Source organism: Gorilla gorilla, chromosome 13 (assembly GCF_029281585.2).
Source record: "Gorilla gorilla gorilla isolate KB3781 chromosome 13, NHGRI_mGorGor1-v2.1_pri, whole genome shotgun sequence".
Classification (NCBI taxonomy): domain Eukaryota; kingdom Metazoa; phylum Chordata; class Mammalia; order Primates; family Hominidae; genus Gorilla; species Gorilla gorilla.
This window is the reverse complement of record NC_073237.2, coordinates 25,047,580-25,069,748: the sequence shown is the minus strand read 5'-3', so window position 1 is coordinate 25,069,748 and position 22,169 is coordinate 25,047,580. Positions and strand designations below refer to the sequence as shown.

At 44.5% G+C, this 22,169-nt stretch overlaps 1 protein-coding gene across 2 annotated transcripts; it reads right to left on the bottom strand.

The window, feature by feature from the left end:
- Positions 1-101: 101 nt before the first annotated feature.
- Positions 102-17,042, bottom strand: SLC25A51 (solute carrier family 25 member 51). Of its 2 annotated transcripts, XM_063696232.1 has the most exons (4): positions 16,747-16,856; positions 16,210-16,236; positions 12,522-12,646; positions 102-1,094 (listed from the first exon to the last, which is right to left on the bottom strand). In XM_063696232.1, exon 4 carries the CDS (start codon positions 1,050-1,052, stop codon positions 159-161), a length of 894 nt encoding a protein of 297 aa, XP_063552302.1. In that variant the 5' UTR covers positions 1,053-1,094; positions 12,522-12,646; positions 16,210-16,236; positions 16,747-16,856; the 3' UTR covers positions 102-158. The 2 variants fall into 2 exon arrangements, with proteins under 2 accessions (XP_063552302.1, XP_030870782.1); XM_031014922.3 differs by lacking the exon at positions 16,210-16,236 and having other exon boundaries at positions 16,747-17,042.
- Between the last annotated feature and the right edge of the window lie 5,127 nt (positions 17,043-22,169).

Genomic DNA, 22,169 nt, shown 5'->3' with positions numbered 1-22,169 from the left:
TTCACTAACCCTCTGACCTACTCCCCACACCCAGTTGATGGCTTTCCATAAGAAGAAGATTGGGATTTCCTTTAAAAAAAAAAAAAAAAAAGAGGCCAAACTGCATTCTTCTTAGAAGGTCTATTCAGTTGATAAATGGCACTTAACTGATGGTTTTTTCATATAACCTTTAACAAGAACTCATAAGTTGCATTGATTATGCCCCAAGAGATAAGGGACCGATGGTAATTCAGATGGGCACCTCTGAAAAGATTTATCAGTTTTCTGTCCCGTTCCAGCCAGATTTTTTGGAAAACCTTGGGGAAAGACTGAAATTCCCCACCAATCTGAGACTGTATGCGAGTTTTTACAACATTAATTGGAAAAAACAAGAATCCCAACATGGCACCCAATAGACCTCCACAGATAAAATCATTGACCAGATGAGCACTGTGAGTCGTTGCGGTAGGCAGATGCTCCTTAATGGGACCTCGAAGGCCGAAAAACAAGACATTGCTGAGTCCATTCCGGAAAAGAATGGGCACCAAGCCTCGATAATACTCTCCAATTCCATGACATTTCAGTGCCTTGAAAGCCTGGTAAGTGTTGGTAAATTTGTCATGATGCTTGTGGTCTTGAAGCAATGTCTGAACTCTTTCCAGTGGAGTGAAAATTGCTTCTGTTGTCCCTGCAAGCACTGCCGCCACGCCACTGGTTGCAAACTCTGGAGCACTGACATGCTTGTGGAGAAGGCAGGATAAATCCTCATACAGACCAAACATAAGTGCAAGCGTAGTTGTCTTCTGCATCAATGGGGGAAGGATTCCACGATACAAATTTCGAAATCCATCCCTTCTCAACTGAAGTATTGCATCCCGGGTTTTGATGCCATACAGCTGTTGTCGAAAGAGGACCTTCTGAATGGGAAATGTGATTGCGACATTGTTGAAGGCTGCACAGCAGCCACACAAGTAATGCTTCATCTCACCAACATTTGTAATATGAGGTGATATATCTTGTTTTGAAGATGTTAGTATTGGTGGCCTCTTTTCATGAGCTTCTGAATCCATCATGTTGCTTAAGATCTTTCTTTTTCATGAAGGACTTTTTTTAACCTACAAATAATAAATGACAACGGGTAAACCTGTTTTATAGAGAGCTAAACACATGGGCTTTCTCCCTAATCCAACCTCTAATATCTGGACACCACACTTTCCTTTTCAGACTAGATCAGTGATTCTTAAAGCATTTTCAGACGACTCCTGGAAGTCCCTGAGATCCTTTTGGGAGTCCAGGAGATTTTCCTTTTTCAAACTACATATCTATGTGAGGCTTGACTTTTTGCATATACTTTAATCAAAATGACTTATCACAACAACTGAATGCAGCAAACAGGAAACTCCATCTTAAGTCAGACATGCAAAAGGCTTAGAAAACTGTAAAATATTTTCTAATGACTGTAAAATCATTAGAAAAAAATGGGAGGCATGAATGTTATTTTTCATGAAAATGTGTTAACATGTAATGTGTTTATCATTACCTTAAAATTCATATTTTAATTTTAAATTCCTAAAGACCCTGAATATCAGTCCACATAAACAAAGGGTGTTTGGGGCCCACAATCATTTTTAGGACTGTAAAGGAGTCCTAACACCAAAAACTTTCAGAGCCACTAGACTAGTTCGTAATTACTGACTACACTATATACGGCATCTATCTATTGTCCTGCTGAAATAGGCCCACATTCCTCCCATGAGAAATAAAATAGCAAGACATGCATTCATTCTATTAATATTTATACTTCTTTGGTACCTACTATGAACTAGGTCCTCTGCTAAGTTGCTAGAGATTCAAAGATAAGGAACTCACAAACTAATAGAATGTGCCAAGGTGAACAATTACACCAATGTGACACCTTCTATGATAACCAACCATTGTGGGAACACAGGTAAGGGACACTGAACATGCACCTTGGAAGGTGGAGGTGTGGGATGATGGGGGCAAGGAAGGCCTACAGGTATGTACCATGCACTCTATTTTCATGTATGAATTCTCAAAACAACTCCACAATTATTTTTCCAGTTTTACAAATGAATAAAACCAGTATTCTCTTTTGTTCTGTTCAGGGCACAGCTAGTAACTGGCGGGGTCAGCATTCTAAAATGAAGTCTGAGTGATTCCAGGGCTCATATCCCTGCTACCGTATCACAGATGGCAATGACTTTGTGAGGCTGCCCTGGGATAAGAGGTGGCTATACTAGATACTGCCGAAAATGATTGGAACTAAGCCAAAGTTCCACCCCTATAATACACCTCCTTCTGTAAAACGCATGATCTTTCCTTGCCAGTAATCTAAATCTGATTCCTTCTCCCTGAAAAAATCCAGATCCAAATAGCTGGGTCATACAGAACAATTCCCACCTTCCAGTTCTGGTCTTGGAAATCACCTTTATTTGGGGGATAACATGACAACTGTATTATATCTTAGATATAATAGAAATATATAGAAACTTCTATATATTAGAAATATATATAAATATATACACACATACGTGTATGTGTGTGTGTATATGAGGCTAAATATTTTTTAATTGGATTTTAATTCCTTAACAGTAAGAGACTGGCCAGGCATGGTGGCTTATGCCTGTAATCCCAGCACTTTGGGAGGCTGGGGCAGGAGGATTGCTTGAATCACGAGTTTGAGACCAGTGTGGGCAACATAGAGAGATCCCATGCCTACGAAAAAGTTAAAAATTAGCTGGGCATGGTAGCACATGCCTGTAGCCCCAGCTATGTGGGATGCTGAGGTGGGAGGATCAATTGAGCCAGGGAGGTCAAGGGTGCAGTGAGCCATGATTGCACCACTGCACTCCAGCCTGGGCAACAGAGCAAGACTCTTGTTTCTAAAAATAATAACAATAATTTAAAAATGAAAAATAGTAGTCAGGTGCAGTGGCTCACACTTGTCATCCCAGCACTTTGGAAGACCAAGGTGGGAGGATTGCATGAGGCCACAAATTTGTGCCCAGCCTGGGCAACATAGTGAGACTCTGCCTCTACAAAAATCAAAATAAATTTGTTGGGCATGATGGCGTACACCAGCTACTGGGAAGGTGGAGGCAGAAGGACCTCTTGAGCCCAGGAAGTTCAGGCTGCAGTGAGCTGTGTTCATCTCACTGCGTTCCAGCCTGGGTGACAGAGTAATACCCTGCTTTAAAAAAAAAAAAGAACATACGATCCAACAATCCTACTTCTGGGGACATAACCAAAACAACTGAAAGCGCAGTCTCAAAGACCTTGTACACCCACGTTCACAGAAGTACTATTCACAACAGCCAAGAGGTGGAAACAATCCAAACCATATTTAAGAGTTTCAAAGGGAAATAATAAAAACAACAAAAAACCGTCTAGGTCTTTCACTTGGAACAAAAAATTGCCAAGTTCCTTATGTTTTTTTTCCCTCCTCATACTACATACATGCTGTGGTGAACTGCTCAACACTCAGGACAAAAGATGTTAAAGAGAACCATGATCACTCTCAAAGTAGAAAGCGTAGAGCTGAGGCACAGAAAGAATCAGAAAGCATTAGTTCCTAAGGGGCGTATATCTGCCAGAGCCACCGACGTGTAATGAACATGGAACACACACACAGCCATAATTTTCCTTCTAAGACTATAGATTAAGAAAATAATTCACACAACATGTACACAAAGATTCAGCCATCGCCTGGCCAGCTGCCCCGTCCGGGAGTGAGGTGGGGGGCAGCCCCCGCCCGGCCAGCCGCCCCATCCGGGAGGGAGGTGGGGGGCAGCCCCCGCCCGGCCAGCCGCCCCATCCGGGAGGGAGGTGGGGGGCGGCCCCCGCCTGGCCAGCCGCCCCGTCCGGGAGGTGGGGGGCGCCTCTGCCAGGCCGCCGCCCCGTCTGGGAGGTGGGGGGCGCCTCTGCCCGGCCGCCCCTTCTGGGAAGTGAGGAGCCCCTCTGCCCGGCCGCCACCCCATCTGGGAGGTGTACCCAACAGCTCATTGAGAACGGGCCATGATGACGATGGCGGTTTTGTCGAATAGAAAAGAGGGAAATGTGGGGAAAAGATAGAGAAATCATATTGTTGCTGTGTCTGTGTAGAAAGAAGTAGACATAGGAGACTCCATTTTGTTCTGTACTAAGAAAAATTCTTCTGCCTTGGGATGCTGTTGATCTATGACCTTACCCCCAACCCGGTGCTCTCTGAAACATGTGCTGTGTCCACTCAGGGTTAAATGGATTAAGGGCGGGGCAAGACGTGCTTTGTTAAACAGATGCTTGAAGGCAGCATGCTCGTTAAGAGTCATCACCACTCCCTAATCTCAAGTACCCAGGGACACAAACACTGCAGAAGGCCCCAGGGTCCTCTGCCTAGGAAAACCAGAGACCTTTGTTCACTTGTTTGTCTGCTGACCTTCCCTCCACTATTGTCCTATGACACTGCCAAATCCCCCTCTGCGAGAAACACCCAAGAATGATCAATTAAAAAAAAAAATGTATATATATATATATATATATATATATATATATATATACACAACCACTTTAAAAAAAAAAAAAAAACAAGGATTCAGCCATAAGATAGTCACAGCCAGGCTTTTAACAGCAAATAATGAATACAAATGCTCAATAGTAAAAGACACAATGTGTAAGTGAAGATGTATCCACAGGATGAGACATTTAGTTATTAAAAATAAAGAAGTGTTTAAGGTTCAGTGTAGGATTAATTTTGAATTTTTAATGGTATTTAGACGCAAAGTAAAAATTAAACAGCATACGTATGTCAGGTACCTATGTCAGGGGAGATAAGACAGGCAAATAATTAGACAACAGGGAGATAAATGAAATCATGGAAGGTATCAAGGCCCCATACAGTAGGAGGTCATTAATCAGCTGTCTGGAGAGAATGACAGGCAGGACATGACCCGTGGGCTCGGCTCTGAAAGCTGAATAACTGTCACTATGCACATAAGGGTGAAGCACATTTTAGCCAATGGAGCAGCAGAGACTAAGGCACAGGTGTTGGGCTAAACGAGCAGTGGCATCGCGTTCTTGGAGGTTACTTGTGTATGCCCTGCAGGGGTACAACGTAGGTGGAGAAGGATGGGTAGCTGATGAGGACAGAGAAGCAGGTTAGGACCCTCAGGAAAATCCCAAGACCCTCTGAACAATACTACATTATATATATATAATATATACAATACTACATTATATATATACAATATATACAATACTACATTATATATGTATATTTTTATCTTTTTTTTTTTTTGAGACAGTGTCTCACTGTTACCCAGGCTGGAATGCAGTAGTGCAATCTTGGCTCACCTGCAGCCTCAACCTCCTGGGGTCAAGCAATTCTCCCACCTCAGCCCTCTGAGTACCTGGGACTACAGGCACATGCCACCACACCTGGTTAATTTTTTTTTTTTTTCTTTTAGATGGAGTCTCACTCTGTTGCCCAGGCTGCAGTGTAGTAGCACGATCTCAGCTCACTGCAACCTCTGCCTCCTGGGTTCAAGCGATTTTACTGCCTTAGCCTCCCAAGTAGCTGGGATTACAAGTGCGCACCACCATGCCCAGCTGGTTTTTGTATTTTTAGTAGAGACAGATTTTTGCTGTGTTGGTCAGGCTGGTCTTGAACTCCTGACCTCAGGTGATCCACCCACCTTGGCCTCCCAAAGTGCTAGGATTACAGGTGTGGGCCACAGCGCCTGGCCCAATTTTTGTATTTTTTTGTAGAGATGAGGTTTCACCATGTTGCCCAGGCTGGTCTTGAGCCTCTGGGCTGAAGTGATCCAACTGCCTCAGCCTCTCAAGGTGCTGGGATTACAGGTGTAAGCCACTGTGCCCGGCCAAATTTTTTTGCTTTCTCTTGTGAAGCAAATGAAAGAAACTATTTTACTTAAGTATGTTACACTAAGATCTGTATATCCTTTTCTAAGAATATAGACTATTATTAAGAAAATGTAGACATCTGTACAATCTATGGCCTAACGCCTCTTTGGAGTTTGAGCTGCTTTGCTGTCATGTTCCTATTAGAAAAGATGAACTCTTCTTACCTAAGAGCAAGTTAGGACTAATCTCACTGCAGGCCCAAAGTCTACCCTAAGGAAGGTAATACAAGGAGTCAGGAAACTTCTCCCCACTCAAAGAAAGTCACTTGGTTGTATCCAGAGAGCTGGGCAGTGTCATAGCTCAAACCTTTCACTGTCCCTCCCTGATCAGGAGAGCCATACCACCTCTAAGGTCCAAAATATTTTGTTCAGTTGAAGAAACCTGCTCTGAAAATTTGTTTCACTGCCTTTTAAACAGAGAGAAATTACTTCCAATTTTGGCAGTTACTAATGCGGTTAGATTATGAAGTCACCTGTATGCTCCACTGAGAGATGCCAGATTCCTTGGAGTTGGGCTGTTTGTAGATCCAGTAACAACAAAAAATCATTTAAATAAAAATTCACAGAAGAAATGTGTATAACCTACATGAATAGAGAAAAAAAGCTGGAAACCAATTAAACACACAGAGAGCCTCTCCTCCAGGCTCACTGGCCTACTTGGGTCTCTTCTCACCTGAACTAATGCAAGGGACCCTGCAGCAATCAGCCTGACTCTGTTCACGCTCACCCACCCCTATCCCCTGCCCTCTTCAACCTACTCGTCATTTTAAAAAGAAACACACACACACCACTAAGTTTAAAAAGTGAGGTATGTAACAATGCATTTTGGAATCTAGTATTAGCACAGAGATACCTCAGTGTTTAGAATGGTTGCACAGTACTCTATGAAATGACTGCACTGTATACAATTTATTCTACCTCCTATTTATGGTTGCTGTTTTTTATGGTTTTGTATTATTAAGGTTTGGAAAAGTCTGTGGACAATTCAGCTTGCCAAGTGTGTGAGTGGGTATACAAAAGATACACGTTTTTAATTCCAAGACCTTCCAGAGAGTGTCTAGAGGAAAGGTCTAATTAAACCTGCCCCCACTCACCTTTTTTTTTTAACTTTTTTTTTTTTTTTTTTTTTGAGGCAGAGTCTTGCTTTGTTGCCCAGGCTGGAATGCAGTGGTGCGATCTCGGCTCACTGCAACCTCCACCTCCTGGGTTCAACTGATTCTCCTGCCTCAGCCTCCCGAGTAGCTGGGATTACAGGTGCCCGCCACCATGCCTGGCTAATTTTTCTATTTTTAGTAGAGACGGGGTATCAACTTGTTGGCCAGGCTGGTCTTGAACTCCTGGGCTCAAGCGATCCGTCCGCCTTGGCCTCCCAAAGTGCAGGGATTACAGGCATGAGCCACTGGCCTGGCCTTTTAAAAAAAATGTTAAGTTCAGAGGTACATGTGCAGGTTTGTTATGTAAACTTGTGCCATGGGGTTTGTTGTACAGATTATTTCGCCACCCAGGTATTAAGCCTAGTACCCATTAGTTATTTTTCCTGATCCTCTCCCTCCTCCCACCCTCCACTCTCCTATAGGCCCCAGTGAGTGTTGTTCCCCTCTATGTGTCCATGAGTTCACATCATTTAGCTTCCACTTGTAAGTGAGAACATGTGGTATTTGGTTTTCTGTTCCTGAGTTAGTATGCTAAGAATAATGGCTTCCAGCTCCATCCATGTTCCAGCAAAGGGCACAATCTTGTTCTTTTTATGCCTGCATAGTATTCCATGGTGTATGTGTACCACATCTTCTTTATCCCGTGTACTACTGATGGGCATTTAGGTTGATTCCATGTCTTTGCTACTGCGAATAGTGCTGCAGTGAACATGGCTGTGCATGTGTCCTTATAGTAGAACTATTCCTTTCGGTATTGTTTTTTTCTATTTCGCCTTTAAACAATGCAGCAATGGGCAACCTTGTACCTATACCATGTGAATTGTTTTGCCATTAAAAACTTTTTTTTTTGAGACAAGGTCTCATTCTGTTGCCCAGGCTACGATGCAGTGGCACAATCATGGTTTACTGTAACCTCGAACTCCTAGGTTCAAATGACCCTCCTGCCTCAGCCTCCTGAGTAGCTGGAACTACAGGCACCCACCATCACATTCGGCTTTTTTTTTTTGTAGAGAAGGGGTCTTGTTATGTTAGCCAGGCTGGTCTCCAACCCCTAGCCTCAAGCGATCCTAATGCCTCAGCTTCCCAAAGTGCTGGGATTGTAAGGAGTGAGCCACCTTGCCTGCCATTTAAAATTTTTGAATATGATTCCCCATCTTTCACTTCTATTGACCACTTCTTTACTATACATTTTCATATATGTTGCCCATTTTTCTGCTGGCACTTTCGTTGTCTTACTGATTTGTAAAGTATCTTTTGGATATGAAGCAAATGAATCTATTTTAGTCAAATTGTGGCAAATAATTTTTCCATGTCTATATCATTTTTATACACTGAAGTTCTTAATTTGAATATTAAATATATCTCAACTTCTAGATTTCATGTTCTCCTAAGAAGGTCTTCATTACTCCAAAATTATAAACAAGTAATCCAGGCTTCCTTCCACAACTTTTTTTTTTTTTTTTTTGAGAGAGTCTCACTCTATCATCTAGGATAGAGTGCAGAGGCATGATCTCGGCTCACTGCAACCTCTGCCTTCCTGGTTCAAGTGATTCTCCTGCCTCAGCCTCCCAAGTAGCTGGGATGATAGGTGTGTGCTGCCATGCCCTGCTAATTTTTATATTTTTAGTAAAGACAAGGTTTTGCCACATTGGCCAGGCTGGTCTCAAACTCCTGGCCTCAAGTGACCTGCCTGCCTTGGCTTCCCAAAGTGCTCTGATTACAGGCCCTTCCATAATTTTTATGGTGAATTATCACGTATACTGTAATATCTCTGGAATATCAGTGTAAGAAGTGAGGCAAAGATAACAGACTGCCAACATCACTGATGACTGAACTTTGTTTCCATCAGTTGCAGCATAATCTAAATACCCACGGGCATTTGCGTTTATTTCTGCACTCCACTCTTTTCCACAAAGAGCCTGGTATTTCTTCTCTAGTACTAACCTGTTTTAACCTATTGCAGCATCAAAATATAGGTCATCATCTAGTAGGGCCTCCCCCTCCAAAGATAATTATTAGTTTTTCTGGCCCTCTCACTTCTCTCAGGTAAACTTCGGTGTACTCTTCCCCAAAATCCTGTTGGTGTTTTATGGTGGAAGATGTATCCACAGAATGCGGCATATATATTTAAAATAGGCTGGGTGGCCAGGCACAGTGGCTCACGCCGGTAATCCCAGTACTTTGGGAGGCCGAGGTGGGTGGATCACTTGAAGTCAGGAGTTCGAGACCAGTCTGGCCAACATGGCGAAACTCCATCTCCACTAAAAATACAAAAATTAGCCAGGCGTGGTGGTGTGCACCTGTTGTCCCAGCTACTCTGAAGGCTGAGGCAGGAGAATCACTTGAACCCAGGAGGCGGAGGTTGCAGTGAGCCGAGATTGCACCACTGCACTCCAGCCTGGGTGACAAGTGCGAAGCTCTGTCTCATTAAATAAATATTTAAGGTTCAGAACAGTATTAACTTTGAATTTTTAGTGGTATTTAGGTGGCAAGAGTGAAAATTAAAGAGCATATGTATGTCAGGTACCTACGTCAGGGGAGATAAGACGTGCAAATAATTAGACTATAGGGAGATAAGTGCAATCATAGAAGGTATCAAGGCCCTGTACAGCAGGAGGTCATTCACTAGCTGTCCAGAGGGAATGACAGACAGGACATGACAAGTCTATCTTAATTTTAAATACTGATCATCTTTTCAAAATTGAATCTTAACTTTACAAGAACTTGGTATCTTCCTATTTACTTATAACTTTTTGCAAACCTTAAAGCATTAAAATTTTCTTCACACAGATATTATTTCTTACATCTATGTATTTTACCTTTTTGGTTACTATTATATTTTAAATTTTTAAATTTTTTTTCTTTTTGAGATGGGGTTTCACTATGTTGCCCAGGCTGGTCTTCAACTTCTGGGCTCAAGTGATCCTCCTGCCTCAGCCTCCCAAAGTGCTGAGATTACAGACATGAGCCACTTTGCCCTGCCTGATTATTACTATTCATAGGCTATTTACTTCCATCAGTTTTCTAACTAGTTTTCGTTTGCATAAGAAAACAACTAACAATTCTTGGGTATTAAGGTTAGAACCAGCTAACTTACTGAATTCTTACTATGTCTCAGTTTTTTGGTGAACGTTTTAGTTTCCACCATGTAAAAGATCACTTGCAAAAAATTTTGCCTTCTCTTTTATAATATGTGTAATTCTTTTTTCTTATTGAACTGATAAATACTTCCTGAACAAAATTAAATTATAATAAAGGATTATAATAAATTATAATTATAATCCCTATATATAATTACATATATATATAATTATAGTTCTTATATTTTTCTTGACACCTGTGGGAACTCTCCTAGGGATTATCATTAAGTTGGCTTTTGGTTTTAAACAGGAAGTTCTTGTCATCTGAGTGTTCATAATCCAGGTCCTAGCAGTTTTCAAGTTTACACAGGGAAACAAATCATCAAGACACAAAAATGTTCACTGATCAGCTGAGTCATATAAGATTTATTCCACTCAAGTATCCCTCTTCCCTGTTTATCATCTACCCCTGCCCATCTGTAGGACTCTACTGTAAACATGAAGTGAAGGAGGCCTTCCTTCTGCTATCACATAATTTCATCTCACAAATCATGCCAAAAACCCCAAGACTTCAATCTATATTCATTCTAAGAATTAGTAGAGCTGCAATTATAACTTAAGCTCCTGCCCCCAACTATTAACTATGAAATTGTGCTTCCCATTAAAAATGGATTCCAGGCCAGGAGCAGTAGTTTACACCTGTAATCCCAGCACTCTGGGAGGCCGAAGCAGGCAGATCACTTGAGGTCAGAAGTTCAAGACCAACCTGGCCAACATGGCAAAACCCTATCTGTACTAAAAATACAAAAATTAGCCGGGGGTGGCCGGGTGCGGTGGCTCACGCCTGTAATCCCAGCACTTTGGGAGGCTGAGACGCGTGGATCACCTGAGGTCAGGAGTTCAAGACCAGCCTGACCAACATGGAGAAATCCTGTCTCTACTAAAAATACAAAATTAGCCAGGCGTGGTGGCGCATGCCTGTAATCCTAGCTATTCGGGAGGCTGAGGCAGGAGAATTGCTTGAACCTGGGAGGCGGAGGTTGCAGTGAGTTGAGATTACGCCATTGCACTCCAGCCTGGGCAACAAGAGTGAAACTCCATCTCAAAAAAAAAAAAAAATTAGCCGGGCATGGTGGCATGCACCTGTAATCTCAGCTACTTGGGAGGCTGAGGCAGGAGAATTGCCGGAACCCAGGAAGCAAGGTTGCAGTGAGCCAAGATTGTACCACTGCACTCCAGCCTGGGCGATACAGCAAGACTCTGTCTCAAAAATAAATAAATAAATAAATAAAATAAAAATGAATTTCATTTTTCTAGTCAACTGATAAGTCAAACTGAGAGAATTTTCAAACATGGGAAGGAAATATACATTTATTATTGTTGTACTGAAGTTCAATCACCTCCACACCTTCCCACCACCAATAACTCAAGAGTCTATCTTAAACTTTGGTCAAATGCTTTTAGAAAGCTCCTGAGATGATCATAAAAACACTGGAGACAGCCAGTGTAATATTTAAGAGTACAGCCTCTAGAACCTACTAATTACCTACTTAAATCCTAGCTCCACCACACATGTACTGTGTGACCTTTGACAAGTCACTCTATAGCTTATTCTCTTTATAAAACATGGCTATTAACTACCTCATAGACTAGCTCAATTAACTGAGCTAATAACATGTAAAGTGCCCACGACAGCAGTCTAGTGTACAGTAGGAACTCAACAAGGGCAAGCTATTTTATTATTCTTTTCTGTCTTTTCTGACTTATTCATTTGGTGTATTATGTTAGCATATTTCTTGGTGATTACTCACTCTTGCAATATGTGGATAAATGCTACTTGGCCGTGGTGAAATATTCTTTTATCATACTGCTAACTTCCATTTACTAATATTTTAAAATTTCATATTACTGTTCATAACAGATCATGTTGTCATTTTTTTTTTCTTCTTTTACAAGACAGGGTCTCACTCTGTCACCCAGGCTGGAGTGCAGTGGTACAATCATGGCTCACTGCAGCCTCAAGCTCCTAGACTCAAGCAATTCTCCCAGCTGGGACCACACACGTGCGCCACCATGCCTGGCTAATTTTTCACTTTTTTGTAGAGACAGGGTCTCTACAACACTCTGTGTTGCCCAGGCTGGTCTGAAGCTCCTTGGCTCAAGCAATCCTCCTGCCTCAGCCTCCCAAAGTGTTGGGATTATGGGCATAAGCCTTGGCACTCAGAAAAGTTTTCAGTTTTAATACTATCTTCACATCAAGTGCCAGTGTCAATGTTCCACTGGCTTTGTAAAAAGAATATGTGATTCCCCGCCCCCCCACCCCCATCATACTGTAGAACAATTTAAATCTTATCAAAATGATCTGTTCCTTGAAGTTTAATTGCATTCACCTGTGACATCATCTGAGCCTGGAGTTTGGCAGGATGATAGCTTTGTGATAATGTTCCCAATTTCTTCCATTGTTATTGTTCTGTTAGGTTCTCTCTTCTTGAGTCAATTTTGATAACTGGATTTCCTTAAAAAAAAAAAAAATTCTGGTTTAATTTATATAACCTTTTTTTTTTTTTTTTTTGTAGAGACAGGGTCTCACTATGTTGTCCACGGTGGTCTCAAACTCCTGGGCTCAAGTGTTCCTCCCACCCTGGCCTCCCAAAGTGTTGGGATGACAGGCATGAGCCACTGCTCCCAGCCTATTTTTATTTTTAAAGACAGGATCTTGGCCAGGTGTGGTGGCTCACGCCTGTCATCCCATCACTTTGGGAGGCCAAGGCAGGCGAATCACGAATGAGGTCAGGAAATCGAGACCATCCTGGCTAACACAGTGAAAGCCCATCTCTACGAAAAATCCAAAATTTAGCCAGGCATCGTGGCACGCACCTGTAGTCCCAGCTACCTGGGAGGCTGAGGCAGGAGAACTGCTTGAATCCGGGAGGCAGAGGTTGCAGTAAACCAAGATCCCAGCACTGCACTCCAGCCTGGGCGACACAGCAAGACTCCATCCAGAAAAAAAAAAAAAAGACAGGGTCTTGTTCTGTCACCCAGACTGGAGTACGGTGGTACAGTCATGGCTCACTGCAGCCTGGACCCCTGGGGCCTCAGTCTCCTGAGTAGCTAGGACCACAGGCGCATGCCACCATGCTTGGCTAACTTTTAAAAAACATTTTTTTAGTAGAGAGGGGGCCTTGCTATGTTGCCCAGGCTGGTCTTGAACTCCTGCCTTGGCCTCCCAAAGTGCTGGGATTTACAAGCCACTGCACCCATCCAACACTTGCTGTTTTAAAAAATTATTTCTAACCTGTGTACTTATGTTCCCTTTTTTCTTGAGCAGGGTTATCAGTTTATCTAATTTATAACCTTACCACTCCTAGCAAAGAAGCAGCTTGTGAATTACCAATTTTACTATTTCTCAGTTTTGTTTTGTTTTTTTGAGACAGAGTTTTGCTCTGTCGCCTGGGCTGAAGTGCAGTGGCTACCTCACAGTTCACTGCACTTACTGCAGCCTTGACCTCCTGGGCTCAAGCAATCCTTCCACTTCAGCCATCTGAGTACCTGGGACCACAGGCCCGCACCACCAAGCCCAGCTAATTTTTGTACGTTTTGTAGAGACAGGGTTTCTCTACGTTGCCCAGGCTGGTCTCAAACTCCTCGGGCTCACATCATCTGCCAGCCTTGGCCTCCCAAAGGGGACTACAGGCATCAGCCACCGTGCTCACCTGGTTTAAAAAAAAATTTTTTTTTTTTGAGACAGAATCTCACTCTGTTGCCCAGGCTGGAGTGCAGTGGCGCAATCTTGGCTCACTGCAACCTCCACCTCCTGGGTTCAAGCGATTCTCCTGCCTCAGCCTCCCAAGTAGCTGGGATTACAGGCATGCCACAATACCCGGCTAATTTCTGTATTTTTAGTGGAGACAGGGTTTCACTATGTTAGCCAGGCTGGTCTCAAACTCCTGAGCTCAAGTGATCCAGCCTGCCTTGGCCTCCCAAAGTGCTGGGATTACAGGTGTGAGCCACTGTGCCTGGCTTATTTTCTTTTAATTCTTAAGTGAGACAACTATTTTTATCCTTTGTTTCATAACTTGACTGTTTAAGGCTGTGTACTTTTCTTTGAGCAAAACTCTTACTACTATTTAAGAGAGTTGGCATTTTGTCTTAACTATGCTTGCTAGTAAGTGTCCCAAAATCTTCAGTGAGTCTAGTGTTGTTATTCACAGTAAAAATAAGATTAAAGGGAAAAAAAAGGTTCCAGAATATCATCTGTTCCCTCTCTCCTCTCCCTTTCTTAATGTACGGAGTTTTGGGGCTTAATATGATTAACTTCAAGATATGTTCTAGACACTGAAGTCTGTTAGGGTATTGAGTTTGATAATTATTAGTCTACTACATCCTTACTTTTTACTGATTCAGCTGATAGGTATGAGTTAAAAACTCTTATTAGTACACTTACAAGCTAAGATTAATCAATATTTGAAGTCCTAAAACTTAGTCTAGAAATGCTTGATACCTATGTAATGCTTTGCACTTCTTCAGTTTCAGAATTAAACAATGTTAAATCAACAAGAATATTTAGATTAATGTACATGATTACATGATATTGTGACAATTTATGAATGTCAAAACCATTTTCTTTTCACATACTGAGCACACAAAATATTTTAAATTCTAAAGTCACCACCTACAAGCTGTTTACATATGCTCCTTGACAGTACAAGCCAAGTTATTTGCGTACTTGAACAACAATAAAAATTTTGTCCATGTTCGCTTTTACTGGAATGTTACTTGTATTACTTTCTGAAATTTTGCAAATAAAGGTTAGTTTATTTATGACTGTGTGTGAGAATGGGGACTGTTATTAAACAAGCAGAAAACTACAGCTAACAGAAGTTAACCATTTATTGACCACCATATCAAACTATTTTAAGAACATTACTGTACATTGAGATTCTCAGATTTAAAAAATAGGCCTAGATGGGGGAAAAAAAAGTTATGAAACCCTCCTGGACTTTACAGATTTAAAGCTTTTTCTCTAGTTTAATCCTACACACCAGGATGGTGTGAACATGTTCTTAATTTAGCAATAGAAGGATAATGTGCACAGCATTATTTGGTAGTACAGTTTAGACTTTTGCATGTTTACCTATACTGTGAACATGGTTAAATTTCTTTGCTAAACTGATCTTTATATTTTTATTCATTAATGTGGATAATTCTTTGCAATTTATTGCAAAATTTATTTACCATAACTTTACGCTTGTTTGCTACGTAAAACTATCTTATCATAAGGGAGCAGTTAATGAACTTGATTTTCAAGCTTGAGTGTCAAGCTTCTGTGACTAAGAAAACAGTGTAAAGTCTAAAACCTTATTATAATTTACAGCCTACATGGATCAGCATGATACAGATATGATCCTAGCACAAAGGTCTCTGCAAAAACTGGGGAGAGGGTGACTCCAATTCTCAAAGGATGTGAATTTCCACTAGTCAGCAGGTCTGAGTCAGCATTCAGAACAAGATCAGCCTGGGTCTAGTCCTAGTTATGACATTAGCTTGCCAATATAAAGACAAAGCAATATCTGATTTTAAAATCCACTGATCTGAGTTTGCTTTCACTTACCAAACGAGAAATCAGATGAGTCAACTCCTAGCTTATTTTCCCCTGAGATGCGCTAAGGGTGATTCCAGCTCCAAAACGGTAACCTGTGCTCTAAACCACTATGGGACCTCAAGAGTCCTAGCACCTTTTGATCCTATGGAATCCTTTCAAAGCACGGGCAGAGGCGGCTCAAAATGGCAAGGTCACTATACATTTCAAGGGCTTCTGTTTCAGAGATTACAAGTAGAGAAACAGAAGGTGGGAATTAAGATCAGCTAGGTAGAGCTGTGAGGTGCAAAACAAAGGTTTTGCAGAAAGCTGAGGTGCTGACATACTCCATCTAGCTAAACTGAACACCAAATAATGGATGGAGACTAACACCACCAACACCATCGTCCCCGAAAATCCTTGTACAAGTGAGCTTCCTACAACGCGATGCAATATGCTGTCGCAGAACAACCACTGCCAGGCTATGTAGCTGAACTTACCGTTCTCCAGGCGTCCATTTCCCCAACCTGTGAAAGGCGGGGAGGGAGTTGGACAAGATCACTAAGTCCTCTTCCGTCTCTGACACTTCACAGTCAGGGGTCCCGAGGTGAGGCCGAAATCCCAGTCTCCCGGGACGCAGAGGCCCTTGCGCGGTGCCATCCCCGCTGTCCCCCGGGCGCAGGCAGCTCCCGGCTCCTCCCCGCCCCTGCGGTTCCTATGCACCAGGGAGGTGCCTCCCCAGCCCAGGGCGCGCCCGAATTAAGGGACAGCGCCTTCGCGGGAAAGGTCGCCCAGCAGCCGGACAAACACTCGCGGCAGGCGGGGGAGCCGGGAGCCGAGGAGGCTCAGAGCTGATTCCGCCCGCGCCGCCTGGGTGGGGCCCGCAGGGGCCGGGCCAGGGCAGCCGGAGCGCGCAGAAGACAGGGATGGGCCCCCCGGGCGGCAGCCTGCCCCAGCGGGCCCTTCAGCGCGTTTCCCCTCCCTCCAACCTCATGCGAAGAAAGCCCGGTGCTTCCCCACGCTCGTCCCACACTCACCCATCACCGCCGGCGTCCCGAAGGACCGCTAGCGAGCCGGGACCCGCGCAGGCGCAGACTGTGACCGACCCCGAGGTTGGGGCGCAGCGCGACGCGCTGGGCGCTGTTGGGGTCACGTGAGGGAGACACCGCCCCGCCCCGCCTCCCCTCCCTCGGCCCGCGGCCCGCCAGATGTCGCCAGCCTACTTCTCCTGGCCGCAGGCCGCCGCGGCGGGGCAGGTAGAGGGCCACGCCAGCACACCTGTCAGGATGCGGGCTCCGCTAGCCACCATGCTTCACCCTTGGTGCCGTACGGTGGCCTCAGCGTGCCAGAAACAGCCAACGCGTTCTCTAGCGCGCTGCCTGCAGGTGGCGTCTGGGCATTGTCGGTTTTAGGGGCCTTGTCGGTTCTGCGGGGCGAGCGCCTTCGCGGAAAACTCCAAAGTACCCTCTGTGGAGCCTTGTTGAGTATCTTCAAACCTTCAGAGGGACCTTTTATCAGCGACCCATGCCGCAGTTTACAGAAGAACGCTTTGTGCGTGCTTTGGGACGTATGGATCACTTTTAAACTTTTTCCTTTGAAGCTCAGACAGCTTGCGGGGGGCTTGGGAGGAGCGCTGCCCGGGGAGTTAGAAGGCTTGGGTCAAAGTCATAGCCCTCATACTTCTTGAGAGTGACCTTGGACGAGTCGCTGGACCCTGAGCCCCAAATCTCCGTCTGAAAAGTAACCCGTGCCTTGTATGCGTCCTCGGGCTGTTGCAGGAGTCTTTGGAAATGATGGTTCTGACTCTGAGTTGGAAACTGGAACGCACACAACAGATGGGAGGCGTTGAAGGAAACAGAAAGGTCGGCCTGAGGGGAGAGGCGTTTCAGGAGGCTTGCGGATGTATGAAGTGTGTGCACTGTGCTTGGGGCGAGCCCAAGCAGTAACCCCACCCGAGTGAAGCGTTCTTGGGGGGATCGGCTCCGGGTGGGCGACGTTCCCCGCTTGCCCCCTTCCCCCGAGAGCACTTTGTAGACACTGACTCCAAAAGCGGGTCTGGTCTCTGCCCAGCCCCACTTTGGCTGGCGTGCTTAGGTGCCTCTCGGGAAGCTGGAGACCACCCTCCCCCATTCCAGCAAATGCTCCATTGAGGAACCTACTGCGTGCCAGGTCCTGGGGAGCTTAGCGTCTGATGAAGGATACAACAACAAAAGACTGGAAATTCAGAAGCATGAGGGGACCTCCCCCCTCGAGGGAGAACCAGAGATGGCTTCACAGAGTAGACGTTTGAACTGGGCCTTGGAGGATGGATGAGTGGAATTTGGCCCAGTGGAGAAAGTCATAGCAGCAGGAGATAAGATTGTAAGGGTCAGGTGGTGGGGCTGGATAATGCGAATCTTGACTGTCAGACACAGACACCTGCCATCTAATTAGTATGCCAGGGATAAATTTTGGACTCCGCAGGATAAGGACAAGGCTACACAATGGCTTAGAACAGTTAATCGGGCAACAGTTGGAAAGGGCCTTTGCCTTAAAATTATGTTTGCCCTGTCTTGTGTGAATGCCTATTCAGATGCATTATTTGAAAAATAAATAAACCAGGCAGGCATCCAGCGTGTTCATAAGCATAAATAATTAATTTCAGATTAGAATGGAGAGGTTATTCTCCTGCGGTAAAACCTGAACAAGAAGGAAAAGACTGAAATTAAACACACAATTGGGGCACACCAGACTCAGAAAATCCCAGGCTAACGGGAAAACTGAGGTCTGGAGCTGAGCCCAGTCTGCTTCTTTTATGCTGCTGCAGGCCACAGCACAGTCCTCTGCCCCTCCAGCTCTTAGTTCCTTGTCAGAAACCCCCAGGCCCTTCATTGGCTCTTCTTGGGCATATGAATGTTGGGGATGAAAACCCTCTATTTTTGGATACCAGATCCATCTTAAAGTTAGCCCTTCATTTCTGTCCTCATCCACCCATTCCTGCATTCCATACCACCAGCCACTAGGTCAGCTGCCAGATATCCTCCAACCCAGCTGTGATCATGTCATCCCCCAGCTTAAAAATCTCCAATGGTTCCCTCTTGGTTCCCCCAGTAAATCCAAACTCCTTAACTCGGTGCACGGGGCTGTCCTGTCCTGGCCCTTTTGCCAGTCTGTCCACCTCAACCCCAACTATATTCGGTGCTTTAGCCATATGCAGTCTCAGTGTTTTGCAAATCCTGTGTTCCTTAAGCCTGTTTCCCCCTTTCACCACTGATACATGTTAGCCCTTCACCAAATAGCCCTTCAAGGTCCTTTTGCCTCCTCTCCCTCCTAGAAGCCTTCCCTGATCATCTCAGGCAAAATTGACTGTCCTTGCCCCTGCCTTCCCATGGCCCAAAGTTTGGGGCGCTTCTGACATCCTGTCCTATGTTGTAGTCACTCATGACAGTGTGATCTTTCCCACCACCAGCTCATGAGGGCAGAGCTGTCTGGCTTTTTCCTGGCTCTCCAACTCAGTGCTTGGCAAAAAGGGCGCCTAGGAGATGTTTGCCGAAATGAAATGCGGGTGGAGAGCAGAGCTGTTGGAAGGCAGGGCCTGGGTTCTTGGGGGAAAGGGCCATAGGAAGGTTGCTGGCGGATCTTTGCTTAATCACCCTCCACTCCTCCCCTCAAAAAATGCCTTCTAGAAGGTTGTCTGGTGCCCTCAGACTTCATTGGCTCTTAGGTGCATGAAAACAGCCTTATGCAAGCTGTCAGTGGAGTATCAGCTACTGTGAGTGACTATCTCTGCCACTCCCCTTCACACCCCCAGTACCAAATGGCCAAGGGCCAGCCAGCCCCTTGGTGTTCCCTTCCCTGAACTTGCTGCATTCTTTTCACGTCCCCCAACGCTTGGGTATTTTTTGTCCTCTGTGCCTAAAAGGTCTTGCTTGCTTCATAACAATGTCCTGTTCCTCCTGCATGGCTCAGTTCAGAGGCTTCTGGTCACTGCTGCCCCATCTGAACTCACTACGTCCTGCTGCAGAGCCCCTCAGTGCTGTCAGCCCCACCCTCCCTTGCCCCCACCTCAGGTCCTTGCAGTCTGTCCCCATGGCTGGTCTGTGAACTCCAGGACCTTCTCCCTTACTGGTTCATTCATGTCCAAACCTGCTCTGATCCAGCAACTCACGTGCATCTGTATTTATAACAAATAACAGAAACCCAGGGTTTACCCTGCAAGCCTGGGAGATTGTTTTTTCTCTTCAATTTATTCATTCATTCTTCAATTTATTCAGAGCAAACCTGCTCTGATCCAGCAACTCACGTGCATCTGTATTTATAACATATAACAGAGACCCAGGGTTTACCCTGCAAGCCTGGGAGATTGTTTGTTCTCTTCAATTTATTCATTCATTCATTTTAATGGTGGTGGGGACCCACTGAATCAGTGATTCTTAGCCCTGTTTCACATTAGAATCATCTGGGAAGCTTTGAAAACAAAACAACAGCCACCCCCCGCCCCACTCCCCGGCCCCATTCCCCTGCCCCAGAGGTTCTGATTTAATTGGTTTGCAGTGGGACCTGAACCTTAGTATAGTCTAAAAGCTTCCCAGGTGTGCTGAGGTTGAGAACAACAGCGCTCAATTCTTGCTTCCCCAATGTGCCTGAAGACAAGAATCTCTTGAATTTGGGCAAACTACCTATGGGCCATACACTTAGGGACAGCACCAGCACTGAGTCACCCAGAAATGTGTTAGAAATGCAGAATTCTGGCCCCAGTAAACCAGGATTGGTATTTAACAAGTTCACCAGGTGTGCTGTGTGCACATTACAGATTGAAATGCATTGACCTAGATTCTAGGTCCTAGAGGTCTGGTTAAAAAATAGATCTGTCTCATGTCTGTAATCCCAGAACTTTGGGAGGCTGAGGCAGGAGGATCACTTGAGTTTGAGACCAGCCTGGGCAACACAGTGAGACCCTGTCTATAAACAATAAAATAATTAGCCAGGCGTGGTGGCACACATGTGTAGTCCCAGCTACCTGGGAGGCTGAGGCAGGAGGATTGCTTAAGTCTGGGAGGTTGAGGCTGCAGTGAGCTGTGATCATACCACTGCACTCCAGCCTGGGAGACAGAGTTAGACCCTAACTCAAAAAAACCCAACATATATATATATATGATACACACACACACACACACACATATGATATATATACACACACATATATGATAGATATATACACACATATATACACACATATATATATACACACGATGTATACACACAAATACGATATATACACACATATGATATATATATACACACATATGATATATATATAAAATCAGTTCCAAGACAGACTAAATTAGAATCCCCAGGAGAGAGGCCAGTTGGCCTGTGTATATTTAACGCTAGCCCTGGCTGATTCTTCTGAGGCAATTTTGGGAAATTATAGCTTTAAATGGACATCCTGACCCATTATAGTGACCTGTGGTTTGAAACACAGGGTCCTACAGGGCTCAGGAATGTGTAAGTGAATGAGCCTGCAGCTCAGAGGGGAAACAGTCCTAAGGAAAAATTATCAGCATTGCTTGAGAGCCGCACATACCAAGTGCTCTGAGTGTTGATAGGAGAGGGAAGTTGTACCAGCTGCAATCAGGGAAGGCTACTTGGGAAAGGTGATCTGTAAAGGAAAGCTAGGATTCAAATAAGGTGGGTTCCAGAAAAAACATGGGATGAGAAAAAGTGTATAAGAAGGAAGACACCAGGTGGCTTTCTCCCTATCATCATTTCGGTACCCCAGCTTTTTCTCCCAGCACACCAGCAGGCAAAGTTTATGCCCCCTGACAAGTCCCAGAGCTCAGAAAGATTGGTGACCTCTGGGTAAGGTCAGGGACACCTTACTTGTTGTCTGAGTGACACATACTTGTGAAATACAAACACATTTTTACCTACCAAGGGCCAAGTCAATGAAACAAGAAGCAGTTGCACAATACTGTGTGGGTTGCCCAAGCAGCCACACGATATGTCATTTCCTCTGATTTTCACATACTTTGTGTCCTCAAAGAAGTCCCATGACCTATCTGAGCTATGTACCCAGTGAGAGGTGAGGCTGGGACTCTGCCACTCCTATTGTTTTGGGGGATGGAGCTAGCCACAAATGCATAGTGTGATAGTTGATGCTTTCCTTTTTCCTGGCACTTGTTCAAAGGCCCAGGTGGATGGTGAGCTGCAGGGCGGTGGGCAGCCTGGCCTTGACCCCAGGGGAGTATCTCCTGAGCTCCCTCATCATAAGACACCCATGGGGAACTTGTGAAAAATATCAGCTTCCAGGGCTGACCCAAGACCTCCTGAATAAAAATCTCCAAGCAGAGGTCCTAGGAATTTGTATTTTTATAAGAATCATGTGTAAACCTTAGGTGAGGCTAGTTGGGAAACACTGAACTCAATGTAGCATGCTGCAAGGTCAGAATACTTGGGTTTGCATCCTTGATCCACCACT